Raw genomic sequence first — 17,641 nt, forward strand, 5'->3', positions numbered from 1 at the left:
TCATGTTTTGACCAAGGCTATAATGTGGTAAACAAGAGCAAAGAGTTGAATGCGTGGCCCAAAGATTGTCATGGGAGAAATGGGTTTCGATTTATAGACCATTGGCACAAGTACGAATCGTACCACTTGGACAGCCTTCTCTTGAACTGTGCATGGACCAGCGTACTGGTGAATTCTATAACCAGGGCTGTAGGAAGGGCTTGAAACTAAATAGTAGAGGGGAAGGTTCACATGAGAGAGATTTGGAAAGTTAAAGAGAAAGGATGAGGTAATAGTGCAGGGTAGTGACACAGGTAGTGATGACCAGAGTGTGACAGGAAAGGACAGAGTGCACAAACATAAGAGTGCACCAGCAAATAGGGTCAGAATAAGGAAAAATTATAAAAAGGCAGAATTTAAGGATTTTTCTCTGATTTTCTATCAGAAGGATGTACCATCTGTGGTCAGCTAAGGAAGTTAAAGATGGTACCAAATTGAAAGAAAAGATGTACAATGCTGCTAAGACTGGCAATAGGCTAGAAGATTAGGAATATTTTAGAAACCAGCAAAGGATAACTAAAAGAAAATCAAGAGGGAGAAATTGGAGTATGAGAGAAAACTCACAAGAAATATTAAAACAGGCAGTTAAAACTTCTACAAGTATATCGAAAAGAAAAGAGTAGCTAAAGTGAGCATTGATCCATTAGAGGGTGAGACTGGGAATTAATAATGAGAAACAAGGAAATGGCAGAGACTTCGGACAAGTATTTTATATCTGTCTTCACAGCAGAAGACACAAAAAGTATCCCAAGAATAGTAGAAAGCAGGGGACAAAAGGGAGGGAGGCACTTAAAACAACCATGATCACTAGAGGAAAAGTACTGGGAAAACTAATAGGACTAAAAGCTAACAAGTCGCCTGGACCCAATGGCCTGAATCCTAGGATCTTAAAGGAAGTGGCTGCAGAGATAGTGGATGCATTGGTTGTAATCATTCAAAATTCCCTGGATTGTAGAAAAGTCCCAGCAGTTTGGAGAGCTGCAAATGTAACACCACTATTCATGAAACAAGGGAGACAGAAAGGAGGAAACTATAGGCCAGTTAGTCTAACATCTGTCATTGGAAAAATGCTAGAATCCATTATTAAGGAGATAGTTGCAGGACATTTAGAAAATCATAATATAACCAGGCAGAGTCAACATGGTTTTTGTGAAAGGGAAACAGGGTTTTACAAATTTATTAGTATTCTTTGAGAATATAACGAGCAGGTGGATAAAGGAGAACCAGTAGATGTAGTGTATTTGAATTTCAAGAAGGCATTCAATAAGGTCCTGCATAAAAGGTTAATGCACAAGATAAGAGCTCATGGCATTGGGGGTGATATATTAACATTGATAGAGGATTGGCTAACTTACAAAAAACAGAAAATCACAATAAATGGGTCATTTTCAGATGGAAGAAAAAGTTACAAGTTTTCACTCCTTATATGCATCTTTGGTCACTTACACATATTCTAATCTTGTTAATTTACAATCACATGCTTAAACAGATGTCTCCAGTCTCAGTTACTTGTTTCCCATGTGTACATACATCAAGCATTGGTCTCATCCATGCAGAGCTGCCAAGCCTTGCTGATTGTGCATTCTAGGCCACACTGATCTCAACACCCGCTCCCTGGCCTTGTCCTTTGTCCCACTAGCTTGTTTGTTCCTTATCCTGCCTTAAGCATATCTGCTACTCTCCAGTTCTGCTTTTTTAGCTCATGTCCTGTTTTTACTAAAACACTTGTTAGTTTCAAGTTTGACCCTTTCAATGCAAATGATCTGGGTGCCCTTAAACATGAATCACAAAAAATTAGCATGCTGGAACAACAAGTAATTAGGAAGGCAAATGGAATGTTGGCCTTTATTGTAATGGGGATGGTGTATAATCTTGATATAGCTATACAGGACATTGGTGAGACACACCTGGAGCACTATGTACAGGTTTGCTCTCCTTACTTAAGGAAGGATATATTTGCATTGGAAACAGCTCAGAGAAGATTCACCAGACTGATTCCTGGAATGAAGGTATTATCTTATGGGGAAATGTTGAGCAGGTTGGGCCTATACTCTTGGAGTTTAGAAGAATGAAAGGTGATCTTATTAAAACATACAAGATTCTGAGGATGCTTGACAGCGTAGATGCTGAGAGGATGTTTTCTCTTGTGGGGGAATATAGAACTAGGGAGCACAGTTTAAAAATAAAGGGTATCCTATTTAAGATGGATATGAGTAGGAATTGCTTCTCTCAGAGGGTCATTAGTCTTTGGAATTCTCTTCCCTAGAGAGCAGTAGAGGCTGGGTCAGTGAATATATTCAAGGTTGTGTAGGACAGATTTTTGATTAACAAGAAAGTCAGGGTAATGGGGGACAGACAGGAAAGTGGAGTTAAGGCCATAATCAGATCAGCTGTGATCTTATTGAATGGCAGAGCAGGCTCGACGGGTGGAATGGCCTGCTCCTCTTCCTTTTTCTTATGACTTTGTGATCTTATAAAGTCAGGAGCCGAGTGGCCCTGGTGGAACCTAACCTGTTGTTCCCTGTTTTCTCGCTCCCTCCTTTCTTTAATAGTGGTGTTACATGTGTTAACTTGTAATCTGCTGGGATCATTCTAGAATCAAGGGAATTCTGGAAAATCATAGCCAGCAAATTCACTATCTCTGCAGAACCCTTGGATGTAGGCCATCAGGTCTTGGGAATTTGTTGGATTTCAGTCCCTTAAGTTTCTCCTTTTCCTTTTCTACTTTTCCTCTGCTGATATCACAGTAATTACTTTAATTTCTGGTAAGTAACTTACGTCTTCTACTGTAAAGACAGATACAAAATATTTGTTCATTGTCTTTACTATTCTTCATTCCCCACGTTAGTTCCCCATTAACTACTATTGGGGGGGGGGCATATTAACTACTCCCACCAGCATTTTCTGACCCTCGCTATCCCTAGGGCAGATTTTTCTGGTTGGTGAGCGGAGGCGGGGCCCGCTCGCTGACCCGGGGATACGTCGGGCATGTGTCCCGATGGCACCCCGCGTCATTCAGGTTTTCAGTTCGGCGGGCGCGCAGCCAAACTGTCAACGGCCTATTAAGGCCATTAAGAAGCTAATTAACCTGATTGATGGACCTGCCCATCCAACCTTAAGGTTGGCAGGTAGGCCAGGAGACTAGGTGGGCCTCGGAAAAAGCATGAAACCTCATCCACGGGCAGGATGAGGTTTCATGAAAAGGGTTTTTTAAATTTTAACAATAAATTTTCAATAAGAGTTATGAACATGTCCCAACTCATGTGACAGTGTCACATGAGGGGGCATGGCAGGGAAATTTTTTTATTACCTGAAATTCAACTTTTACATTGGAACCGATCTCCCTGAAGCAGCACTTTGCCTCAGGGAGATCTGTGCGCTCTTTTGCGCTTCCTGGCGGACGTCATGCTGGGCGGGACTTAATTGGCTCACCCACGTAAAATGGCGGTGCGCACCCGAACGGGGGCGCTGATCGGAGGGCCGCCCGCCCACGCCCACTCCCACACTCCCCCACCCCCCCCTGCCGACGGGGGGAAAATGTTGGCCCTAATCTCCACCTGTACTGTTTCTACTTCCTGACCTTCTGAGCCATGATCTTTTCTCACTAATGTCCTGTGTCTTCCTTAATTACCAGGGCTACTCACTTTCCTTTTCCATTCTGTTGTCTTTTCGAAATGTTGTTGTAATAATTGTAAATTGCTGCTTCTTACTGTTATGGAGACCATGGGCAGAATTTTTCAGTCGGCGAGCTGGAGGCGGGGCCCGCTCGCCAACGCGAAAATGACGATGGATGACATTGGGGGAAACCCCCGACGTCATCCTGCCCCATGTAAATCTTCAGGAAGGCGGCCGGACAGCATGATCAGCTGTCTGCCCGCTGACCTGTCAATGGCCAATTGAGGCCATTGACAGGATAATTAAACTAATTAAAGGCCCTGCCTGTCCAACCTTAAGGTTGGTGGGCAGGCCATGAGCCCCAGCGGGCTTCTGAAAAAACATGAAACCTCATCCACTGGCAGGATAAGGTTTCATGTCTGTTTTTAAAAAGTTTAATAAAGTTTCTGTGCTTTTTATTAACATGTCCCATCTCATGTGACATTGTCACATGAGGGAGACATGTTAATTTTTTTATTTTTCTATTTTTGAAGTTTATAAACCTTTCACTGACCTCCCTGACACAGCACTTAGTCTCAGGGAGATGTGCGCTCTTTCGTGCGCATGCGTGAAAGAGCGCACTCTGACAGTTGGGGAATCCCTCACCCTCCGCACAGGAAGTGCATAGCGCTTCCTGTCGGGCGGCCCGCTGGGTGGGCCTTAATTGGCCCGCCCACTTAAAATGGCGGCGAGGCCCGTTTCGGCGGTGGCGATCAGCTGCCTGCCTGCTGCCGAGCCGGTGGGGCCCACCTGCCCATCAAGGGCAAAATTCTGCCCCATGTGACTGTATAGACGAATCCTTCCCAAGTGCGGGGAATTTTAGGGGCGGAGCTTTTTAGCCTTGGCCTTGGAACAAGCATGTCGCCTCATCTAGAATCTGTAAATAAAGTTTACTGTTTCTTGAAACCTGTTTTCCACTCCTAAGTTTATTACAATTAGTGACGAGGATAAATAGTACCGATGCAACACCTCGCCTCGCAACTGTGGGTATTCCGATACTTTAAGGGAAGGAAGAAAAGAAGTATACTCACCAGCAATGGCTTTCTTTGGTAGAATTGACCCGTATGACTCATCCGTCGAGGACTGGAGTTAATACATTGAGTGATTAGGTTTCTACTTTGTAGCTAACGAAATAACGCTGGAGGAGGAACAGAAGGCAATTCTCCTGTGTCTGCGGGAGCAAAACCTATAACCTAATCCATAGCTTGACAGCTCTGAACATGCCAAATTCCAGATCCTTCAACAAGCTAGTGGATTGCATGAAAGGACATTTTCAGCCTAAGCCTTCAGTGATCATGCAAAGATTCAAGTTTAACTCCTGAGCAAGGGTCCCCAGTGAGTCGATCGCAATGTACATCGCAAAGTTAAAACAGTTAACAGAGCACTGTGACTTCGGTGATACTATAAACGATATGTTGTGAGATTGCTTGGTTTGTGGCATAAATGATGACGCCAGTCAGCACCGTTTGCTTGCAGAAGTTGAGATAGACCTGAAACGCGCTGTGGAGATGGCGCTAGCAATGGAGAGTGCTGAGAGAGATTCGCAGGCTTTGCTGAAGGTGCAACATGGTGCCATTTTGCAGCTAGGGTGGGAACCTGCCACCGGACGTGGCGCGAAGATTAGGGAGGCTTCCTCAAAGCGGCACAAGGCCCCTATCGCTAGAAAATCAAAAAGAAATGCTGGAAGCAGCTCACCAGTAACCCAGGAGTTAAAGTGTTAACGTTATGGTGGAAATCATGCACCCGAAGTCTGTTAATTTAAAGAGGCAGAATGCCACTTACTGCCACAAAAAAGGGCATGTTGTTAAACAGTGCAGGACTAGATCAAGGCAGCCATTGAGACTTCAGGGCAAGTTAAATGAAGTGCACAATATAGATGAGTTAGAAGTTACTGAGGCTGATGCTTATTCCCTACACAATCTGAAGGCCAGGAAAACTAAACCAATCACTGTTACACGTCAAGCAAATGGAAAACCTCTGGTCATGGAGGTGGACACAGGAGCATCGACCATAGTGGTGGGAGAACACATCTTTAAATACCTCAGAGAAGGTACCCAGCCATTGAGTTTGGAGAAAACTGCTGCTCAGTTAAAAACATGTACAGGAGAAGAAATACAGGTGAAAGGCATCACCTCTGTACTTGTATCATACAAGCAACAGACAGCCGATAATTGTTGTAACAGCAGAAAGAGCTAGCCTTATGGTCGTGATTGGCTGAAAGAAATCAAACTAAATTGGTCGGAAATTTTACACGTCAGGACAGGAGGAATTCCAGAGTTGCTAAAAAATATGACAAAGTATTCCGAAATGAGTTGGGCAAAATCAAAGGTCTACATGCTGAAATATACTTAGACCCTAAAGCAACATCCTGGTTTTTTAAGGCAAGACCTGTGCCCTACACTCTAAAACAAAAGTTAGATGCGGAATAATGTTGTTTGGAGAAGTTAGGAATAATACAGCCAGTCCAATTTTCAGAATGGGCGGCACTCATAGTCCCTGTGATGAAACCAGGTCAAACCATTTGTGTCTGCAGGGATTATAGATTAACGGTAAACAAGGCTGCAAAATTAGACAAATACCCAATCCCAAAGATTGAAGATCTGTATGCTAAACTTGCAGGAGGAAGAACCTACACTAAGCTGGACATGAGCCATGCGTATCAACAGTTCGAGCTGGACAACGCATCAAGAAATTATATCACCATAAGCCAGCACAAGGGCCTGTACCAATATCCACGCCTACCCTTCGGTGTGTCTTCTGCCTGTACGATTTTCCAGAGAACCATGGAAAGCTTATTATAAGGACTTTCCGAGTTATAGTGTACCTGGATGACATCCTAAACACATGATCCACAGAAGCAGAACATAAGGCAAACCTGGAAGAGGTTCTGAAGAGATTTTTAGAGGCTGGCGTTTGTTTAAAAAAAGAAAAGTGCACCTTCCAAGCAAACGACATTACATATCTGGGTCATTGAGTGGATGCCCAAGTGTTGCATCCATTAGAAGAGAAAGTCAGGGCAATCAAGGAAGAGCCCTCTCCTACCAACGTCTCAGAGTTCAAGTCTTTTTTGGGCATGGTAAACAATGACGGTTGATTCTTGCCTAATCTATCTACAGTGTTAGCCCCTTTACACTTATTATTGAAGAACAACCACAGATGATCCTGGAAGGCACGGCAAGAGGAAGCCTTCACAAGAGTCAAGAAACTTTTACACTCGTTGTGTCTGCTAGTGCAGTCCAAGAAACCGATACTCACTTGTGATGCATCTCCCTATTGAGTGGGAGCAATATCGTCACACAAGATGGAGGATGGATCTGAAAGACCAATAGGATATGCATCCAGAACCTTTTCTGCAGCCAAGAAAGGTTACTCACAAATTAAAAAAGAGGGATTATCTATCATATATGGAGTAAAGAAGTTCCATCAATATTTGCACAGTCAACCCTTCACCAGAGTGTCAGATCACAAACCATGTAGATCCGAACTAAGTTGTCAGGATGGTATCTTGTTATGGGGAGCAAGAGTCGTTTCATAGTGCGCACCCTGGTATTTCGAAAATGAAGATGCTCGCACCAAGTTGTATCTGGCGACCAGGTATAGGCAGTATAGAATAAATGGTTAAACACTGTCTCCAGTGTCAGCAACAGCAGAAGTTGCCCATTTCAGCTCCACTGCATCCGTGGGAGTGGCCTAGTCGACCCTGGGTTAGACTACAAATAGACTATGTAAGTCCATTTCGAGGTACCATGTTTCTGGTAATTATCAACGCACAATCAAAGCGGATGGGCATGTTTGAAATGAGATCACCTACTTTGTGTGCAGCCATTGAAAAACTGCTCCAGAGTTTCAATGTTCATGGATTACCTGAAGTTATTGGGCAGGATTTTATATGTCGGCGAGCGGGGGCGGAGCCTACTCACCGACGCATAAAATGACGCACGGTGACGTCGGGCGGAACTCCTGACGTCACTGCGCCCCATTTAAATTTTCAGGAAGGCAGGGGCGCAGCAAAATCAGCTGCGCGCCCGCCGACCTGTCAATGGCCAATTGAGGCCATTGACAGAGTCAGTTAAGTAATTATAGGACCTGCCCGTCCAACCTTAAGGTTGGCGGGCAGGTCGGGAGCCCTGCCGTGAATTAGAAAAAGCATGAAACCTCATCCAAGGGCAGGATGAGGTTTCATGTAGGTTTTTAAAAATTTTAATAAAGTTTTTGTAAAAATTATGGACATGTCCCAACTCATGTGACAGTGTCACATGAGGGGACGTTAGGAAAGTTTTATTTTTCTATTTTCAGGGTTTTAACATTTAGAGCCAATCTCCCTGAGGCTGCACTTAGCCTCAGGGAGATGAGTGCGCTCTTTCGTGTGCATGCACGAAAGAGCGCACTCTCGATTTTGGGAATTCCCCCCGCCTGCACAGGGAGCGCATAGCGCTTCTATGCAGACTTCACGCTGGGTGGGCCTTAATTGGCCTGCCCACGTAAGATGGCGCCGTGCCCCCAATCAGGGGCACCGATTGGAAGCGCACCTGTGCGCGTGCGCCCTTCAACTTGGCCCCTGACGGGGGGGAAAATTCAGCCCATTGTGTCAGCTTTCACTAGCACTGAATTCCAAAGATTCGTGAACCTAAATGAGATTAAACATGTCAGAACAGCACCGTATCATCCCTCATCCAATGGGTTAGCAGAAACAGCAGTACAAATCTTTAAAACAGGCATGAAGAAACTATCAAAGGGAATGTTAGAAACATCAATTTCAAGATTTCTGTTCAGCTATTGCACAACTCCTCATGTGACCATTGGTTTAACACCTTCAGAATTGTTAATGAAGGGCCGACTTCATACAGGATTGAGTCTAATATTCCATAATTGAGAGCGGAAGGTGGAGAGAAACCGGGTAGTCAGAAAGAGAATCATGACATTCACACTAAAGATCGAGAGTTTACTGTGGGAGAGACAGTTTTTGTATGAACTTTTGCAACTGGATGGAGATGGGTCCCTGGTACAATCATCTCTGAAACAGGACCTTTATCATATCAAGTCAAAGTGAAAAACAGGATTTTAGGAAAGTCGTGGATCATCTCAGAAATCAAGACTCCAACAGCCAGTTAATCCACCTGAAATCAAAGTCATAATTTCGAACCTTGAGGTGCTAGATCGATAAAGAATAGACATACTAGATGTTACTGTTGAAGTGAATAATTCTGAACTGCCATTGTCTAAGGATGTCCCTGATGCTGCAGTTCCTGTGCAAGTCGATCCAGCGGAAGAACCTCCAGTTGTAGAGTTGCATCGCTCTACCTGAATCTGAAAACCTCCTCAAAGACTAAATTTATAATGGCATGAACTATATATAATTGTATATAATATGGGTTAAAATGTTTTTGTAAATAAGAGGGTAAAACAAAATTAAAGAGGGAGGAATGTAGTAGTTGTAAGTTAAACCATTTCTTACTGTTATGGAGATCATGTGACTGTATAGACGAATCTTTCCTAAACGTGGGAAATCTTAGGGGCGGAGCTTTTTAGCCTTGGTTTTGGAACAAGCATGTAACCTCATCTGGAGTCTGTAAATAAAGTTTATTGTTTCTTACAAACGTGCAGGATGGGTTTCTTGTAACAGATGTGTAACCTGGAACACTTATTTCCCAACCTTGGTCACCTTATAACCATGGCTCAGTAATGGCGATTAGATTGAAACCATTTATTTACATTTGTGCCACTAGTTCATCAATCTTATTGTGGATGCTCCACAAAATCAGGTAGAGTTTTTAATTTTATTTCTTTACTGCTATTTCCTGCATGGGCTTACTCGCTGATACACTATTACTGTTAAACCCTCCGTCCCTTCTTATTACACTCTGCCTGTCTTATCCACATTGTTATATTGTTCTATTGCCTTGACTTTTACTCTTTGGATTTCTAAGTCACCCTTCACCTGAACCCTATCTAACCCATTTAGCCGAGTAGTAGGGTGTGTCCTCCATGTGAGGAGGGATTTCATTTTTTCAAGCATTTTCTCATCCCGGATGTTAGTGAGGAGGGCTTTGAAGTGTTGACTGGTCAGAATATGCCTTTGTCATTTCTAGGCTGGTGCCTGATTGTCTGATTTTATTCTTACAAATTTTTTGTAGTGGTTTTGAGACAAGGCAGTGGCTTGCTCAGCCATTTCTGATGGCAATTAAGAGCCCATCACAGAGAGAGCTGGGGTTTCACGTACACATATCTTTGAAGTGGCAGAACAACTTATTAAAGATGTGAAAAAAACTTATTAGATCCTTGCCTTTATAAATAGAGGCATAGACTATAAAAGCAAGGAGTTATGCCAAACCTTTTATAAATCACTGGTTAGCCCTTAGGTCGAGAATTATGTCCAATTCTAGGTATCGCAGTTTAGGAATGCTGTCAAAGCCTAAGTGAGGCTGCAGAGGAGATGTACTTGAAATGGTACCAGGGATTAGCGATTACAGTTAATAAGGTCGACTGGAGAAACTGGTGTTGTTCTCCTTGGAGCAGATATGGTTAAGGGGAGATTTAATAAAGATACTCAAATTTTGAGGGGTTTTAATAGATCAGGAACCGGAGGACATAGATTTAACATAATTGTCAAAAAAACTGAAGAGAGATGAGGATAATTTTTTTTAAATTGCAAGTTGGAATCCATTGCCTGAAAGGGTGATAGACGTGGATTGAATAGTAACTTTCAAAGGAAAATGGGATATGAGCAATATATATGTTGGTAAAACTAATCACTGTATGGGAACATTGAATTCATGTTGCATGCAGTGCATAGCAAATTAGTGCAGAAGGTAATTCTGGATATGCTTTTGAGCATTGGTAAAACTATTTTTCTAATCTTTATATTGGCTCACTTTGAAGTGCCAGCCTAAGATAAGAGTGAAACAGTAAAGGCGATAGAAAACCAGACGTTTAGGCTTTTGCTCCTATCACTGCTTGCTTGTCCCTACAACCACCCCACCCTCAACTTCTCTCCCCCTGCCCCCCACCTTAAACCAGCTTATATTTCACCCCTCTCCTAACTACACTCAGTTCTGTTGAAGGGTCATTGGACTCGAAACGTCAACTTTTTTCTTCTCCACCGATGCTGCCAGACCTGCTGAGTTTTTCCAGGTAATTCTGTTTTTGTTTTTGTTTAGGCTTTTGGTTTGGATCTACTTAGAAAAAATGTTTTAAAATGTCTTTATTAAAATTTTTCAACAACCTTGTTGAACAACAGACTTGTATATATCTATACAGAATGGTAATTGTATGGTTGATTCGAAGTATGTTATTAATGAGATCTTTGACTGATGTAGACATTCAGGTAATAATGACAGTCGGAGATATCTTGTTCAGCATTACAAAATACAGTGCAATAATAAAGTGCAGTAATTATATTATTCACATGTAGATGCTTCACACCAGTTCTTAGGAATGTTTACAGCATCAGATTGCACAAAATTAGCTTAACATGGATCAAATGTATTACAAAGAAAGTGTTTTTGTAATGTACTTCATTTTCCATTCTTCTCTTCAGAATATGCATTCAGATTGGATGAAGGCATTGGCCTTCCAAAAATTCCTGTTCATCCAATAGGCTATGAAGATGCAGAGGAGTTACTGCGGTAAGTTGTCTAAAAATGCATATTAGCTTTGTTCAGACTGAATTCAAATTCTTAAATTGCCATAGCAGGATTTGAACTCATGCTCTTTTGATTTATTATCCAGTCCTGCTGAACTGCTGGTTCTGTAAGATAATCACCTCACCATCACACACATGTGCTATTTAACATCCTCCTGTTAAGCCAAAACACAGTTATTTACTTCCTGAAAAATGCTTGTATGTTTAGCTTTGTATTCTACTCCACTATTTCTTCACGCGCTTGTAAGTATTGTTAATCAAATACTGCTTCAAAATCAAAGGATACAGCAGGATTACCATCTGGAGGAATATTCTAAAATCACAGAAAGACTCCATCGTTCTGTCATATAATGTTCAGTACTAGAAATTATAGATTTTTGTTCTGCAGGCATAATGGCCAGGACTTTTTGGACACAGCAGGAGTCCTGTTGCTGGGGTCCAAGTGGTGGGCAACCCAATGTGGTGGGTGGTGGAACCTAGAGTTGCATTTTACCCACAGCAGCAATTAAGTAGCTACCGCTCGGGGCTGCCATCAAATTAAGGATGGGAGCTTGCCCCGAAGAGCTGCAGGCCCATTCAGAGTGCTGCCAGCTCAACAGCCTGAGCAGCACCATTGCTAGCAGTGGCCAATGCTGCGACTGCACCTTGAGGATGAGGGCACATCGATGGACATGGATCCTCACAGCAAACTAAATAGGACCTGGGATGTCAGACCTGCCCTAGTAAGGAGGGAGGGCAGGCGGTGCTAATACTGCAGGGGCATCATTGCCATTGGGGGGCTCTTCCATGAACCAAGAAGTGCCCAAATAGGAGCAGCCCCCCCAATCTCCCCGCTGGAGCCTACTGTGAAGCTGCCAAGGTTTGCTGGTGGTCTCTGCATGTGTTCCTGACCTCTGCCACCACCAACCGCCACTGGTAAAATGCCATCAGAGATGGGAAAAGGTCTTCAATTGGCCACTTAAGTGGCTCAATTAGCCTCCGGGTGAGAAGTCACCTTTCTCGCCTCTGGCAAAATGGCATGGTGACAGGAAGACATTGGGTACACCACCCAATACCTTTCCATGCCATTTTGTCAGCCTGCCTGCTTCCAGGCCCATAAAATTCCAGTTATAATATTAAAAAATGTAAATTTGAAAAGTATTAAAGTATCTTGACCACCATATACTTGCTGTATGCAAATTGGCTATTGCATTTCTCTACGTAGTAACTACACTTAAAATGTAATTGGTTGTGAAATACATAGGATGTCCTGAGATCATGAAAGATGTCATATAAATGAAAGAGAGGGTAATCAAAACCTGAAACCCCTGAATTACAAAGTTGTTACAAAGAGTAAGATGAAGCAGAATAAGGGGTATTACTAATTTCAACTTGATAATACAAGGTAGAATCAAGCTGAATATCAAAATACAGAGGAGAAATGATGGAACAAATGAAAGGGCTGAAAAGATAGTAGAAGAATAGATTGACAGCTAATAAAAAAGGGCATGTAAAGGTCTTTTACAGACATATTAATAGTAAAAGGATTGTCAGAGGAATAGGGAACTAACTAGGGACCAAAATCTGTCTGTGGATGCAATAAACATGCCTGTGATACTACTGAGTACTTTGCACCAGTGTTTAGCAGGGAAATGACTTTGCCAAAGCTACAGGAAAAACCAAGGTTATTAGAATTCCGGATGGCATAACAGTTGTTAAAGAGGAAACGCTAGAAATGCTAGCAGTACTTAAAGTGGGCACGTCACCCATCTGGATTGGGTGCAATCTAGGTTGTGAGGGAAGTAAAGTTAGAAATTGCAGAGGTGCTGGCTACAGTCTTTCAATCCTCTGTGCCTCAGGGAAATTGCTGCGCTTTGGCCCCGACTCTCCCTCCTACCCCAGCTCTCACAGGTTGCTACTGGGTGCGCGTTACGCTGGGCGGGCCTTATTTGGCCCGCCCACGTAAAATGGCGGCGTGCGCAGCAATCGGCTCCATGCCCTGTCCCACCCAGCCCGCCCGACATAGGTAAGTTTCTGGCCATTGCGTCCAATTCATGGCACCACACTTTACAAAGGACATGAAAGCTTTGGAGAGGGTAAAGAAGCAATTTACTAGAGTGGCTGCAGGGAAGTTACATGGATAAACAGGAGAAGTTGATGTTCTCTTTACAGCAGAAAAGCCTAGATGAAATTTGACAGGGATATTTAAAATTAAGGAGGATTTAAATAAAGTAAGCAGAGAGAAACTATCTCCAATGGCAGAAGGATCAAAAACAAGAAGACACTGGTTTAAAGTGAATGGCAAAAGAGCCATAAGGATAATCTATTTTTGCGCAATGATTGGTTAAGAGGCTGGTGGATATATATTCAGTAGTAGCCCTCAAAAGGGAATTGGATAATTGGATAAGCAGAACAACTGTCAGGGATATGGGGAAAAAGCAGGACAATGGAACTAATTGGATTGCTCTTCAAAAGAGCCGGCCCAACCCGATGGGCTGAATGGCCTCCTTCTGTGCCACACTAATCTGTGATTGCAAACAGTGGCAGTGGACTTGCTTTAGTCTACAGAATAATTGCAAAAGTAAGTTGCTTCTTATTTCCTTTTAATGTAATTGCTCACTCTCTTCAACAGTTACATGGGAGGGATTCCAGCCCCCAGTGAATGGAAAGGACAGCTGAATATTTCTTACAACATTGGACCTGGCTTCAAGGACAGTTATTCCTCACGGTAAGTTTGTTTCTGGTAGATAAGAGCAGACTACAGTTTTCCTGCATATTCTACATTATTGACAACATCCTGTCTTGCCCTCTCATAATTTAGTCTCTTACACTGTATTGTATCCATGTTTGTGTCAGCTGCATTGAGGACACCAAATCGCAGATTGCCATGCTTCATAATAATACTGATATTCTCAATATAAAGACATTTAGAACACAACCAGTAGCCAATTTTGTATTCTTACAATGTAAAAATAAAAATGTAATGTAATTGGTATCTATTTTCTACTAAAAATGGTGATGGCTCTCAGGATTCGAAAGGTGTTGTACCAGTAGATAGTGCTGTTGATGTAATATGAGAAAAAATGAAAATAATGTGGTAATACCTAATGTTATGTGACAGCACCAAAATTCCTGTGATGCTTTTTCTTAAAATAAGGGGATCCTAAAATTTATCTTCACTCCTCTGCCCTCTTCTTACTCACCCCCTGCCCATTCTTGATAGCCACCTCCCTTTCTCCTCCCCCCCCCACTTTCTCCTTACTCACCTCTTTTCTCCATCATGACGCACAGTCAATGGCTGCCTCCCTGGAGAGGTGCAGTCCCAGGTGACACTGCTGCTGTGACATTTGTAGAAAGTTGAGCCTCCAATGGTAGCCCCTCCCTGGTGGATGGCATCTTCTGTGCCCCAGTGGCTGGCTGGTTGTCTACCCCCTCTGCACACCCCTGCTCCCTGTCCCCTTCCAAGCTCATGATCCTGGTGCCCCTCAGGTTGGTGCTGCCTCCCTTGCAGTGGCTGCAGCTCGCTCCCTCTCTGATGCTCCTCCTGACAGGAGGTCACAAAGCCTGAGGTGAATGAGGCCCGTAGCGAGGTGCTACACTCAGATCTTGGGCCTACCAACAATGCCTCCCCCCCCCCCCCCCCCCCCCCCACAGCCTTGCTTCATAAATACCGGTGCTCAAACTCAACGCAACCGCTGTGCTAGGCAAGTTAGCCCCTTCTCTTGATTGCTACCTCTGCTCTCCATTCAGACACACCCTGCCTCCCAAGCTCTTCTATTGCTCACAATGGCGTCCGACTGCAGCCAACATTGACCTCTTGCTCAGCTTCTGCCTGGTTATAGTGAGCAAGGCTCTGAAGCGCCGCTGTTCCCACACACCTGTGTAAAAATTAGAAAAACCTGGTAAAATCACTGTTAATTGCCTGTTTAACAGACTTAATTACCAGCCTGCCTTGCTCCAGCACGACCTTCTCCCGCCAGCTTTGCTGCCTTTTGTAATATTCGGACTTAGCATAAAAGTGTTGTGCTTTCCTCCCCATGCCTCGCACTGCAGTTTCATGACTATTGCCGCCTCCCAGCCTGCCTCCATTGGGCTGGTAAAATTCAGACCATTAATTTCAAATCAACAATAATATCTGTAACCTCACCAGTGATTCTCTCTCTCGGCGGTCATTATCCTAAGCTAAGCTGGACTATTCACAATGTCAGTGTCTATCTTTGAACACCATGCTGAGTTTCCAACTTCATCCATGTCTTTTGTCACATCCAGATTCAATGATTCCAAAGCTGATCAGGCCGATCTTCCATATTCCAATCTTTGTAAGCTTCAGATCTTCTGAAACTCTGCTGCCAGAATCCTATGTAGGACCAAGTCCTGCTCAACAATCTCTCCTGTCCTTGCTAACCTCTGTTTTCCCATAGGCAGAACGTTCAACTATATGGAAATGTAAAAGCAAAAAACTGCGGATGCTGGAAATCCAAAACAAAAATAAAAATACCTGGAAAAACTCAGCAGGTCTGGCAGCATCTGTGGAGAGTAACACAGTTAACGTTTCGAGTCCATATGACTCTTCAACAGAACTAAGTACAAATAGAAAAGAGGTGAAATATAAGCTGGTTTAAGGGAGGGAGGGGGGGGTGGTTGGGGGACAGGTAGAGCTGGATAGAGAGCCAGTGATAGGTGGAGATAGCCAAAAGATGTCATAGACAAAAGGGCAAAGAGGTGTTGAAGGTGGTGATATTATCTAAGGAATGTGCTAATTAAGGGTAGAAAGCAGGACAAGCAAGGTACAGATAGCCCTAGTGGGGGTGAGGTAGCCTTTTTCGATTCCTTTACCCCACCCCACCTCTTTGTCCTTCTGTCTATGACATCTTTTGGCTATCTCCACCTACCACTGGCCCTCTATCCAGCTCTACCTGTCCCACCCCCCCTTAAACCAGCTTATTTTTCACCTCTCTTCTATTTTTACTTAGTTCTGTTGAAGAGCCATACAGACTCGAAACATTAACTGTGTTCCTCTCCGCAGATGCTGCCATACCTGCTGAGTTTTTCCAGGTATTTTTATTTTTGTATATGGAAATGTAAAATGGGCTAAAGTGAGTATTTAATCTGAATGCATGACTTTTTTTGCTGGAACACTAAAAGATTTATTTAAAATTTTAGAAAAGTCAAAATGCACGTTTACACAAGAAATGAAGTGAGACGAATTTATAATGTAATTGGTAAAATTCGAGGAGCAGTGGAACCAGGTGAGAATATTTCTGAATATAAAATTATTTAAATTTATTACACTTTTGTATTTCTGAGATTACATGTTTCTGCAGTGCTGGAATTCATTAATTTTACAAAAAAGTTGCATGCACTTTGGACAATGGCTTCTTCGATAAATAATATATAATTAATTGTACAACAGATGAGTTAGATTGGCTAGGATGCAAAGAACGTTATTTAACATTTGATCTGGAACATTGACATAAAAGTTTCAAAAAGTAAATTGTCTCCACTTTTAGCATGAACATGGCTACTTTATGAATACACAATAGTCACACCTATATTAAGAAAAGGGATTGTCACTTGATATTGCTGGAGATGCTCTTGTATAAAAAGAAAAAAGAAAAGTGTCTTTATTTGCTGTAACAGATCGGTACATCATATTTGGAGGGCATCGAGATGCGTGGGGACTTGGCGGCATTGATCCAACGTCAGGAGCCGCTGTTTTACATGAAGCTGTGCTAAGTTTTACAAAACTTATGAAAGAAGGTAAAAATCTCTGAATGTAACACTAGTTATGGCATCTACCGTTTTTCTGCGTAGGTGATTTTATTTTATTTTAGAGACTGAGAATTATAATTGACACAATCTCACACTAAATCCAGCACCTTTATTGAGATCAAAGCAGTTTTAATTAAGTCATGCAGTTACCCCTCAGATGATTGATAGGCGATTACTGTAAATCACTTAGGAGTGAACTTTGACCAAGATTTTCCTACTTGGTTCACCAGGACTCTTTCCATTGATACGTATACTCTCTTTCTTCAAACACTACCTGTTGATACGTTTCTTCTGTCTTCCTTCTTGAGCACTCCTGTATGGGACTTTTTTAGGGGATCACATACAGTTTACTTTTTGAAAGAGCTCATGCACAATCCTCTTCTGGATTCAGATGGGTTAGTTGGGAGCATGATCGGCTATTGGTTGGTTAGCGTATTCCCAAGCTGTCTTCCATTGGCTTAGCCATATAAGGACTTCCTCCTGTCCTGCTGTGTTACCTGCCTGGCTTTGATCAGTTTGCTGTGATTAACTGTTCTATTTCAATGTAAATTGTCC

The 17,641-nt window shown here is 42.8% G+C and overlaps 1 protein-coding gene across 1 annotated transcript in view; it reads left to right on the forward strand.

Moving 5' to 3' along the window:
* naalad2 (N-acetylated alpha-linked acidic dipeptidase 2) overlaps window positions 1–17,641 on the forward strand; it is a 241,323-nt gene that overhangs the window by 131,969 nt on the left and 91,713 nt on the right. Inside the window, exons 7-10 of the mRNA XM_078545757.1 lie at window positions 11,231–11,318; window positions 13,947–14,042; window positions 16,478–16,563; window positions 16,955–17,074. Of these exons, the coding sequence (XP_078401883.1) occupies window positions 11,231–11,318; window positions 13,947–14,042; window positions 16,478–16,563; window positions 16,955–17,074 (390 nt within the window). The remainder of the gene's footprint in view (window positions 1–11,230; window positions 11,319–13,946; window positions 14,043–16,477; window positions 16,564–16,954; window positions 17,075–17,641) is intronic.

Source organism: Cetorhinus maximus, chromosome 7, assembly GCF_964194155.1.
Source record: "Cetorhinus maximus chromosome 7, sCetMax3.hap1.1, whole genome shotgun sequence".
In the NCBI taxonomy this organism is placed as follows: domain Eukaryota; kingdom Metazoa; phylum Chordata; class Chondrichthyes; order Lamniformes; family Cetorhinidae; genus Cetorhinus; species Cetorhinus maximus.